At 38.4% G+C, this 13,038-nt stretch overlaps 1 protein-coding gene across 1 annotated transcript; it reads left to right on the top strand.

The window, feature by feature from the left end:
* Positions 1-857: 857 nt before the first annotated feature.
* Positions 858-1,775, top strand: LOC116468182 (olfactory receptor 9G1). Its single transcript, XM_032151786.1, has one exon. The coding sequence runs from the start codon at positions 858-860 to the stop codon at positions 1,773-1,775; it is 918 nt and encodes a 305-aa protein (XP_032007677.1).
* Positions 1,776-13,038: the final 11,263 nt, after the last annotated feature.

Genomic DNA, 13,038 nt, shown 5'->3' on the forward strand with positions numbered 1-13,038 from the left:
ACCTACAAAATGACTTAGGTTAATAAGAAGTTAGTGTGTCAAGAATTGTCTTTACAGTGTAAGACAGATATATATTTGCTAGATATATTTCTCTCAACCCATTTCTCTGGTAACATTTGTAGTTCTATGTGAAGAGAATCCTGGAGGAGTGGGTGGAGTGATACTATACTATACATAAATTACATTTAAAATTGGCGTTTAAGTTATTATTATTGTATTTGTTATAAAATATATGTAAAACATAGTAAATACTGTGTACTTTGTATTTTCATCATTGTATATCATTCTTCTATACACATTTTCCCCATAACTTTGTATCTATTCCCTTTTTCCATTACACTTCTCTTAGTATAAATGAATATTTATATATTCACGCTCATAATATTATGAGATATGAATTTATAATGCTTTCATAATGTTTCAATGCATAGAAGCACTCAAGGAAAAATACTTTATTCTTTTTAAACTATATTTAAAAGAGGGATGCCCAGTATTTTAAAGACAAACAAGTGATATTTAAAAATAGAAATTTACACAGTTAGCAAAAGAGAAAATTGACAAGATGAAGAGAATCAACGTATCAGAAAAATAGAAATAATGAATACACATTTTCCTTCCTTGAACAGTCATTCCTAAAGGAAAAACATAATTAAACAAGTTAAGAAATTTAGAATTGAATATGTGATTGCAAAGTCTGTTGCAAAATGAAAACTTTCTAAAACAAACAATTAGATTGTTGGTTCTAGACTTCAAAGATTACTGCAAATGTGATCTTATGTAGCGTAATTCTACATATTCATGACAGTGATTCAGACTGAGCTCATTTCCTTTCCCCATAGGTGAGATTCCTTACAGCCATGCAGAGGAGCAATCACACAGTGACTGAGTTCATCCTGCTGGGCTTCACCACAGATCCAGGGATGCAGCTGGGCCTCTTCATGGTGTTCCTGGGCGTGTACTCTCTCACTGTGGTAGGAAATATCACCCTCATCATGTTGATCTGTAATGACTCCAGCCTCCACACACCCATGTATTTTTTCATTGGAAATCTGTCATTTCTGGATCTCTGGTATTCTTCTGTCTATACCCCAAAGATCCTAGTGACCTGCATCTCTGAAAACAAAAGCATCTCCTTTGCTGGCTGCCTGTGTCAGTTTTTCTTCTCTGCTGGGCTGGCCTATAGTGAGTGCTACCTGCTGGCTGCCATGGCTTATGACCGCTACATGGCCATCTCCAAGCCCCTGCTTTATGCTCGGGCCATGTCCATAAAGCTGTGTGCATTGCTGGTAGCAGTCTCATATTGTGGTGGCTTTATTAACTCTTCAATCATCACCAAGAAAACGTTTTCCTTTAACTTCTGCCGTGAAAACATCATTGATGACTTTTTCTGTGATTTACTTCCCTTGGTGAAGCTGGCCTGTGGCGAGAAGGGCAGCTATAAGGTTCTGATGTACTTCCTGCTGGCCTCCAATGTCATCTGCCCCGCGGTGCTCATCCTGGCCTCCTACCTCTTTATCATCGCCACTGTCTTGAGGATCTCCTCCTCCCAGGGCCGCCTGAAAGCCTTCTCCACATGCTCCTCCCACCTGACCTCTGTGACTTTATACTATGGCTCCATACTTTACATCTATGCTCTCCCTAGATCTAGCTATTCTTTTGATATGGACAAAATAGTTTCTACATTTTACACTGTGGTATTCCCCATGTTGAATCCCATGATCTACAGCCTAAGGAATAAGGATGTGAAAGAAGCTCTGAAAAAACTCCTCCCGTAAATCAAGATTATCTCCACCAGAGGAGAAACAAAGACTATTTTAGATGCAGTTTTTTGTATTTCAAACTGAGTTACCATTGTGCTTTATCATGATCAATCCTCTTCTTGATACATGACAGTTACAGACACGTACAATAAGAAAATTAGGAAAATTTAGAAGAAAAACTTCTGAATATATAAGAATTGAAGTGTATTTCCTGTCTCTCTTATTAAAAGCAAACATAAAACTTAAGCCAAAAACCTCTCCTATACCTTCATAAAGTGATGAACAGCCTACCTCATTAGCCTAAGATTTGGCTAACGGATATGTGTAGAATAGTATCTATATTGTTCCTAGAACTAGGAAGAACTGTGATCGGTCCAGTCTTAGTATTTTCCTATGTTTAATAACTAGATGACATTCATCACTTTCCATTGCCTTAACAGAATATCTTAAGGATTATTATACATTACTTTCCTCCCAAGAAGTATTAGTGCAAAGATCTAGCGGCACTCAAGAAATAACTCAATACAAACGAGATCCAGAAAGGTATGATCTTGCTAAGTTGTATGCCTCTTATACAAGTTTCTTGATTAAGAAAAATTCATTAAGATCTCATACATATGATTTTTGTAATTCACTGTATAACTCTCTGAGCTCCTCTTTATTTTACAAGGGTGAACTTACAAGGACTTTTACATTAAAATTGTGACCTTCTGAGCATCAAAGGGCAATTACCATCATTTAAAAAATAATAATAATTTTGGTGAAGTGAAAAATTTAAAAAATAAAAGTCTATGAGTACGCATTGCTCAATAGATATTTTATTGTATTTATTTCTAATGAATATTTTATAGAGAGAATATGTACATACAGGGGTGATTCCACAAAAGGAATTTCACTTAGCATAATGTCTCCTAGGTTCATTCACATGGTTGCAGGTGACAGAATTACATTTCTTGTAAGGCTGAATAGTATTCCATTGTGTATTACATACCACTTTTTTTCTTTTATTCATTTATCTGTTGATGGGCATTTAGGTTGTTTCTAAGCCTTAGCTATTGTGAATAATACTGCAATGAACAAGAGAGCACAGGTATCTCCTCAATATACTGATTTCAATTCCTTTAAGCATCTACCCAGAGGTGGAATTGCTGGATGATGTGGTAATTCTATTTTTCTATTTTTAGTTTTGGTAGAAACCTCTATACTGTTTTTCAAAATGGCTGTGCTAATTTACACTCCCATCAATAGTGTATAAGAGTTATCTTTTCTCCACATCTTGGCCAATGCTTGTTAACTTTCATCTTTTTGATAATGATCATTCTAATATAATGTATATGAGGTGATATCTCATTCTGGCACAGAAGAAAACATCTTGTGTCATCCCACTTATGTGTGAGATCTAAAAGTTAGAACTCCTACAGGTAGAGAGTACAATAGTAGTTGCCAGTGACTGGGGCAGGGTGAGTGGAGAAAGGAGCAATGTTGATCAGAGGGTACAAAGTTTCATGTAGACAGGAGGAATAAGTTCTGGTGAACTACTACAGGACAAGGTGACTACAGTTAACAGTAATGTATTGTGTATTTCAAAACTACTTAAAAAATGGATCTTAAATGTTCTCATCACAAAGCAATGATAAGTGTATGAGGTGATGGACATAATAATTAGTTGGAGATGTTCAATCCACACTGTATACACGTACTGAAGCATTGTATTTTACCCCATACATGTATAAAGTTATGAGTTATCAATACAAGCAAAATTTTATAAAGATGAATATGACAAGTGGCATTTAATTTTGATTAGTTTTTCAATGTAAGACAGTACTAATGTAATTTATGTTTATAAACATGAATACTCTGTGGTTTGAATTGGCATAAGCAGTAAAGGAAGAAAATGCAAGAAACTGAATTAGGCAAGTAGGCCCAGAAAATGTACAAGATTCACACAGAGTAGAAAGAATAAATCCACACTGGCAATCACGGACATTAACACGGTAAGTGGGTGCAAGAATTAAAATCAATACAAGTTGCAACACACAGTAACACAGCCAAAACAGAGTCCAACAGTGTAATTCCAAGATGCTCGTGTCAGGCAATGTTCTAAAAAGGAACGCTATTTATGCCAACTCAGTCTTCTGGTTTTCTAAAACACATGTTCTATTTCCCACTAATGATATTAAAATTCCTATAAAACACATTCTTCATTTTTTAAAGTAATGTTAACAGACTCAATTAGTATATTGCAGTGGCAGTAAATCAATTACTTTATGTTTCTTGACTGAAACTAGAAAGTACATCATTCCAGAGGGAAGCATCAATTGCAGAAAGTAAAACTGATGTGACACACCCAATCTTAAAACACCGTGGTATCATAAACCCTGACATGTAACTATAGAAGAGAGTCTCAAACTACTTGAGGGCTTCTTTTCTAATATTTTTATGGGAGTCTACCAGAATTCATTCTTCAAAGAAGAATAAGAATATGCCCATATATCCATATATTGTAAACATAGCTGGCTAAGTATATATTCATATTATTTTATACTTGGAAGTTAGCTCTAGAATTATGTCTAAGTAATATTACAGAGACTTTAGTAAAAAGATAAAGTACAGCTAATAGTAATCTTATGAAAACATAAAAATAAATAATATAAAATATAAGCATGCAGCATGTTTTATAACATAATTTAGAAACATGTTTAAGTGTAAATTTAGCGGTAAGTTTTTCATTCACTTTTGGAAATGTTTCATCTGCAACTTATTGATTTGAATTATTCAGAAAAATCTTTCATATTAATTTGAAAGTAAAATACAAATTCCTAAGGGAATTTAACTACCGAGGTCAAAAATGAATTTGAAATTCTTAAGGTAAAGTGATTTGTAAGATTTTTCTTCCAGATATGAGTTTTAATAAATAAAACATTTCTAAAAGTACAAAAGTATACTGTGGTCTCGTCCTTACAAAAAATCTCCTAAATTTAATGTTCTTTGAAAAATGCACAACTCTTAGTGGTTGCATTAGTCTGGATTCTTCAGAGAAGTAGAAACAATAGAATGTGTGCATATATGTGTGTGTGATGTGTGTGTGTTTGTGTGTGTGTGTGTACAGATTAATTTTGAAGCCTGTCAAGTCTAAATCTGCAGTGTGGCCTAGGAGACTTGAGACCAAGGAGAGCTGCTGGAGCACTTCCAGGCTGGCAGCTTAGAGACCGAAAGAGTCAATGGTGCAGATTAAATCCAGGAGCAGAATGCCAGAAAATACCCTATCGCTTAGGAAGTTCTATTCTTTTTCTTCTTTTTTCTGTTTTGGCCGTTAACTGAGTGGTTTTCTTATATAAAATTACCTTGTTAGTAGTTTTTCAAGATGGTAGACTGAAGGTTTTGTTAGTGTGCTTCTTCCATTTGCAAAGACCAAGTAGTGCAGAGACATGCTATGAGCTTTCTTCCAAGAAGCAACACAGGAACTTAACAGGAAAACTGAATGAAACCACAGGCCCTTTGAAAGAATTGGTGGCTGCAGCCTACACCATGAGCCAGGTGGAAAACCGTGAGTCTCCAGCACGAGGGTGGCAGGAACTGCAACAGGTGTATGCACTCCCACTGGGAAACTTGGCAATCCAAGCCACGGAGGAAGGCCTTAAGCCTAGCCAGCACTGGAGCTGACGTACTGAGCAGTGGGAAGTCTATGAGAAGGAGCAGCATCAGGACATGCTTTGCATGCACTCCCAGTCACCAGTGCGGACGGGGGAAGCCATTCCTGATCCTCTTCGGCACAGAGGACTTTGCAGAAGTCAGCCAGCTAACTCACATGGCACTCACTGGTTAAGAGAAGCTCCCAACTGAGATTTGTGATATAATCTTGATTAAAGATGAAACCCCTTGTCCAGAACTGAGGCACAAGTAGAAAGTTTGCTAAAGCCTTGGGCACAGGAGCTGGGTGTTCCTGCTTCATGGGACAAATGGGAAGGACATGGTCTGAAAGCTATGGTTTGTCTCCCTCAGGAATGGCCTTGTGTCGTTTTGAGTTCTTAATGCCGGCTGCCTGTAAACCAGGTACCTGCTGCAGGTGGAATACTGCAGGTGTGAGACCTGTCTTGCCATGTATGTGGGAGCTGGTTGGGGCTTAATACTACTTGCTACTCCCCACTCCCCATGTGGACTCTTCTGTTCAGCAGGAGCAGCTGTACTCCTCACTGAAGCATCATCCTAGTGGCCATGGAACAGCCATCCAATCCTCATTGGGATGGCTAATTGTGCCCATACATGGGCAGCCAGGGTGCAGACTTGCCTGACCCAGACCTTACCTAGCTTTGCCCCTCTACCCATCCTCACAACTGAATAAAAGAACAGAGACTTTTGGGAGGTCTATGGCCATGCCCATTGCCTGAAAGACCAGAGTACCTTCTCTGGGTAACATAAGGCAAGCACAAAGATCACTGCTACCACTGCAGCTGGTGCACAACCTCCTGTGTGGAGGCCAATCAACACAGCACATTATGGCATCTGCAGGCAGAGCAACACATCACCCAGGAAGGATGAAACTTTTGTGTGACCTCAGCTATCAATATTGCCTGCATCACCCTGGCTAACCAGGAGGTCTTGTGTCTGCCCATGTGACCTGCTCGTTACTACTACAACTGGCATCTGAGAAAGCCAAAACACTAAAGTTATTTATAACCAAGCAGATCTTACAGAGTCTACATCAGTCTCCTACCACGCCATCAGATCTTGTGCTGATACCTGCTGCTGGGAGACTTGAGGACAGGTCACATTGCTGGGTCACTTGCAGACATTCCCCAGAATCAGCCTGGTGTGTAGCAGCCACACTGGGTGTCTAAACCCCGAGAAGCAGCAGAATTCACAGTAGTCTGTCCCTGAGGGACTCTTACTCTTAGGGGAACAGGAAGTGCACCACATCAAGAGAGTACCCCATGAGACAAAGGAATCCAGATGGCAGGCCTTGGGTCTCAGACTTCCTACTTGTGATAAATTTAAGCAGAGGGACAAGTGCGGTGTTCGGCTCAGTGGGGAAAGTCTGTAGCTCTGCCTCAACAGTCAGGCAGCCCTGGTGATTGTGAAGTGTTGAAGAAGGGTACTTCTCCCTCTCACTCACCATTGTGGACACAGCTGGGGCTTCTCCCAAGGGAGTTCAGTGAGGGTGCACCTGTAGCGTTTCTGGAACACTTCAGGGTAATTTCGTCCCCACAGGAGGAGTGCCCTCCAGGTTCAGGCTGCCTGAGAGGGAGAGTCACAGTCCCTCTCTACATGCAACATCAGTATTCCTGCAGATGAAAAGAGGTGCTGGTCTGATCTGAATAACCAGAACACTAGGTACAGTTTGTGACTCATGTGACTGGGAGGTGGATCTGTTTCTTGCTGGCCTGGTAGGAGAGCTAAGGTGGCTCCCTCCCTGCCCTCTGTAAAGACTTCACTGTGTTTCACTGAGGGCTCCCCCAGCTGTCTCTGTTGGAGCTGGGACCTCTGCCTACCACTTGGTATTGCATTTACCCACTTGCTTTAGCTAGAGCTGGTTTTTACCCATGAACACCTCCTGCTGGCCTGAAGCCTGAACAGTTCAATTCGGTTAATAAAGTACTGCGGGAATAAATAAATGCACATTACTGGGGAACAAGATAAGCCTCATGAGACCTCTGTCATTGAGCCCCACAGGATACAGTGAACCTGCTCAAACACTGAGAACATTGCTACTACAAAAAGCATCTGAGAAAGCCACTGTACAAAGACTGTATAACCAAGGAATCATATACTCTTCCACCTTTAAAACTTGCAGAGCTGAACTAAATTACAATAATAAACTATAAACAGTAAAGTCATCCCCAAGGGCATAAAAAAGAAACAAACAATAAAGCACAGTCAAGTAAAAAATAAGTTTAAAAATAATTAGAAGAAATAGTCTACCCAACTGAGAAGAAACCGGAAAAGTAATTCTGGTAATGTTTTAAAAAAACAGAGTTCTATAACACTCACAAGAGATCACATAAGCTCTCTAGCAATGGATCCAAACCAAGATGAAATTTTTGACATACCAGATGAAGAATTCAAAAGGTTGATTATTAAGCTACTCAAGGATTTACATGAAAAATTTAAAAAAAGTATAAAGTAATTTTTAAAACAAGAATACAATTGAAAAGTTTTCTAAACAGATAGATACTTTGAAGAAAAAACAATCAGAACTGTTGAAAATTGAAGACATATTTAAGGAATTACAAAATTCAGTAGAAAATTTTAATAATAGACTAGACAATGTAGAAGAAAGAGTTTCAGAATTTGAAGCAAGGATTTGAATTAACCCAATCAGACAAAACTAAAGAAAAAAGAATAAAAAGAAATCAACAAAGTCTCCAAGAAATATAAGGTTATGTAAAACATCCAAACCTAAAAATAATTTGCGTTCCTGAGTGAGAAGGAAAGGCAAAAAGTTTGGAAACCTTATTTGGAGGAATAATTGAGGAAAACTTCCCTGGCCTTGCAAGACATTTAGGCAACCAAACACAAGAAGCTTAGAGAACTCCTGGGGAATTCACTGCAAAAGGTAATCACCAAGGCATTTGGTCAGCATGCTATCTAAAGTCAATGTAAAGGAAAGAATTCTAACAGCAGTAAGAAAAAAACGAATCACATCAAGTAACCTATAAAACAAACCTATCAGATTAATAGCAGACTTCTCAGCAGAAACCTTATAAGCTAGGAGAGATCGGGGTCTATCTTTGGCTTCCTTAAGCAGAATAATGGTCAGCCAAGAATTTTTTTATCCAGCAAAACTAAGTTTCATGAATGAAGGAGAAATAAAGTCGTTCTCAAACAAACAAAGGTTGAGGAAATTTGTCACTTCCAGACTAGAAATGCTAAAAGGATTTCTAAATCTTGAAACAAAAGGTTGATATGCACCAGAATAGAACATCTTGAAAGCATAAAATTCACAGGTCCTTTAAAACAACAACACAATAAAGAAAACAAAGTCATTAGGTAGCAATAAACATGATGACTGGAACAGTACCTCACAGCTCAATATTAGCACTTAATGTGAATACAGATTGGCAGAATAAATTTTTTTTTCATAGAAACATTCTTGCTTTTTTTTTTATTATTATACTTTAAGTTTTAGGGTACATGTGCACAACGTGCAGGTTTGTTACATATGTATACATGTGCCATGTTGGTGTGCTGCACCCATTAACTCGTCATTTAGCATTAGGTATATCTCCTAATGCTATCCCTCCCCCTCCCCCCACCACACAACCGTCCCCAGTGTGTGATGTTCCCCTTCCTGTGTCCATGTATTCTCATTGGTCAATTCCCACCTATGAGTGAGAACATGTGGTGTTTGGTTTTTTGTTCTTGTGATAGTTTGCTGAGAATGATGGTTTCCAGCTTCATCCATGTCCCTATAAAGGACATGAACTCATCCTTTTTTCTGTCTGCATAGTATTCCATGGTATATATGTGCCACATTTTCTTAATCCAGTCTATTGTTGTTGGACATTTGGGTTGGTTCCAAGTCTTTACTATTGTGAATAGTATCGCAATAAACATACTTGTGCATGTGTCTTTATACCAACATGATTTATAATCCTTTGGGTACATACCCAGTAATGGGATGGCTGGGTCAAATGGTATTTCTAGTTCTAGATCCCTGAGGAATCGCCACACCAACTTCCACAATGGTTGAACTAGTTTACAGTCCCACCAACAGTGTAAAAGTGTTCCTATTTCTCCACATCCTCTCCAGCACCTGTTGTTTCCTGACTTTTGAATGATCACCATTCTAACCTGTGTGAGATGGTATCTCACTGTGGTTTTGAGGCTAATATCCAGAATCTACAATGAACTCCAACAAATTTACAAGAAAAAAACAAACAACCCCATCAAAAAGTGGGCACAGGATATGAACAGACACTTCTCAAAAGAAGACATTTATGCAGCCAAAAAACACATGAAAAAATGCTCATCATCACTGGCCATCAGAGAAAGGCAGAATAAATTTTTAAAAATCACAAACCAAACATCTGCTGTCTTTAAGAGAGACACCTAGCATGTAAGGATTCTTACAGACTCAAGGTAAAGAGGTGAAAAAGATATTCCATGCAAATGTACACCAAAAGCAAACAAGCAAGAATAGCTATTCCTATATCAGATAAAACAGACTTTAAAGCAACAACAGTTAAAAAAAAAAAAAAAGATGAAGAAGGTCATTACATAACAATAAAAGGATCAATCCAACAAGAAGATGTAACAATTATAAATATAAATGCACCTAACTCTGGAGCTCCTAGACTCATAAAAAAATTACTACTAGACCTAAGAAAAGAGACAGTGAGCAACACAATAGTAGTCGGGAACTTCAGTACTCTGGTGACAATACTAGACAGATTATCTAGGCAGAAAATCAACAAAGAAACACTGGGCTTTAAACTGAACTCCAGAAAAAAAATTGAACCTAACAGATACTTACAGAACATTCTACCCAAGAGCTGAATATACATTCTTCTCATTAGCATATGGAACATTCTCCAAGGTAGACCATATGATAGGCCACAAGCAAGTCTTAACAAATGTAAAAATATCAGAATCATATCAAGTATCTTATCAGATCACAAGAGAACAAAACTAGAAATCAATTCCAATAGGAATCCTCAAAACTAAATAAACACATGGAAATTAAACAATCAGCTCCTGAATGGTTTTTGGTTTAACAAAGGAATCAATATTGAAAATTCTTCAAAATTAATGACAACAGTGACACAAATTATCAAAACCTCTGGGATGCAGCAAAAACAGTCCTAAAAGGAAAGTTTATAGTGCTAAATGCATATGTTACTCTGTCTGAAAGATCACAAATTGACAACCTAATGTTACATCTCAAGGAAGTAGAGAAACAAGAACAAACCAAACCCAAAGCTAGCAGAATAAAAGAAATAACAAAGATCAGAGCAGAACTAAATGAAATTCAAACTAAAAAAGTGGTTTTTTGAAAAGATAAACAAAATTGGTAGACCATTAGCTATTAACTAAGAAGAGAGAAGTTTCTCTTTTTTTTCCTTTTTTTTTTAAATTATACTTTCAGTTCTAGAGTACATGTGCACAACGTGCAGGTTTGATACATAGGTATAAATGTGCCATGTTGGTTTGCTGCACCCATCAACTCATCATTTACATTAGGTGCTTCTCCTAATGCTATCCATCCCCCAGCCCACCACTTCCTGACAGGCCTCAGTGTGTGATGTTCCCCACCCAGTGTCCAAGTGATCTAATTGTTCAATTCCCACCTATGAGTGAGACATGTGGTGTTTGCTTTTCTGTCCTTGTGATAGTTTGCTGAGAATGATGGTTTCCAGCTTCATCCATGTATCTGCTAAGGACATGAACTCATCCTTTTTTATGGCTGCATAGTATTCCATGGTGTATATGTGCCACATTTTCTTAATCCAGTCAATCATTGATGGACATTTGACTTGGTTCCAAGTCTTTGCTATTGCAAATAGTACTGCAATAAACATACTTGTGCATGTGTCTTTATAGTAGCATGATTTATAATCCTTTGGGTATATACCCAGTAATGGGATGGCTGGGTCAAATGGTATTTCTAGTTCTAGATCCTTGAGGATTCGCCACACTGTCTTCCACAATGGTTGATCTAATTTACAGTCCCACCAACAGTGTAAAAGCATTCCTATTTCTCCACACCCTCTCCAGCATCTGTGGTTTCCTGACTTTTTAATAATCGCCATTCTAACTGGCGTGAGATGGTATCTCATTGTGGTTTTGACTTGCATTTCTCTGATGGCCAGTGATGATGAGCATTTTTGCATGTGTCTGTTGGCTGCATAGATGTCTTCTTTTGAGAAGTGTCTGTTCATATCCTGTGCCCACTTTTTGATGGGGTCCTTTGTTTTTTTCTTGTAAATTTGTTGGAGTTCTTTGTAGATTCTGGATATTAGCCCTTTGTCAGATGGATAGATTGCTAAAATTTTCTCCCATTCTGTAGGCTGCCTTTTCACTCTGATGGTAGTTTCTTTTGCAGGGCAGAAGCTCTTTAGTTTGATTAAATCCCATTTGTCTATTTTGGCTTTTGTTACCATTGCTTTTGGTGTTTTAGCCATGAAGTTCTTGCCCATGCCTATGTCCTGAATGGTATTGCCTAGGTTCTCTTCCAGGGTTTTTATGGTTTTAGGCTTAACATTTAAGTCTTTAATCCATCTTGAATTAATTTTTGTATAAAGTATAAGGAAGGGAGATTCAGTTTCAGCTTTCTACATATGGCTAGCCAGTTTTCCCAGAACCACTTATTAACTGGGGAATCCTTTCCCCATTTATTGTTTTCATCAGATTTGTCAAAGATCAGATGGTTGTAGATGTGTGGTGTTATTTCTGAGGCTTCTGTTCTGTTCCATTGGTCTATATATCTGTGTTGGTACCTGTACCATGCTGTTTTGGTTACTGTAGCCTTGTAGTATAGTTTGGAGTCACGTAGCATCGTGCCTCCAGCTTTGTTCTTTTTGCTTAGGATTGTCTTGGCAATACAGGCTCTTTTTTGGTTCCATATGAACTTTAAAGTAGTTTTTTCCAATTCTGTGAAGAAAGTCATTGGTAGCTTGATGGAGATAGCATTGAATCTATAAATTACTTTGGGCAGTATGGCCATTTTCATGATATTGATTCTTCCTATCCATGAGCATGGAACAGTTTTCCATTTGTTTGTGTCCTCTTTTATTTCATTGAGCAGTAGTTTGTAGTTCTCCTTGAAGAGGTCCTTCGCATCCCTTGTAAGTTGGATTCCTAGGTATTCTATTCTCTTTGAAGCAATTGTGAATGGGAGTTCACTCATGATTTGGCTCTCTGTTTGTTTTTGTTTTGTTTTGTTTTTTTTCTTTTTTTGAGACAGAGTCTTGCTCTGTCCCCCAGGCTGGAGTGCAGAGTCACAATCTTGGCTCACTGCAAGCTCCGCCTCCCGGGTTCATGCCATTCTCCTGCCTCAGCCTCCCGAGTAGCTGGAACTACAGGCACCCGCCAACATGCCCAGCTAATTTTTTGTATTTTTAGTAGAGACGGGGTTTCACCGTGTTAGCCAGGATGGTCTCGATCTCCTGACCTCGTGATCCGCCCGCCTCGGCCTCCCAAAGTGCTGGGATTACAGGCTTGAGCCACCGCGCCCGGCCTCTGTTTGTTTGTTAATGGTGGATAGGAATACTTGTGATTTTTGCACATTGATTTTGTATCCTGAGAATTTGCTGAAGTTGCTTATCAGCTTCAGGAGATT

The sequence above is a fragment of the Hylobates moloch genome, unplaced genomic scaffold (genome assembly GCF_009828535.3).
Source record: "Hylobates moloch isolate HMO894 unplaced genomic scaffold, HMol_V3 SCAFFOLD_5, whole genome shotgun sequence".
In the NCBI taxonomy this organism is placed as follows: domain Eukaryota; kingdom Metazoa; phylum Chordata; class Mammalia; order Primates; family Hylobatidae; genus Hylobates; species Hylobates moloch.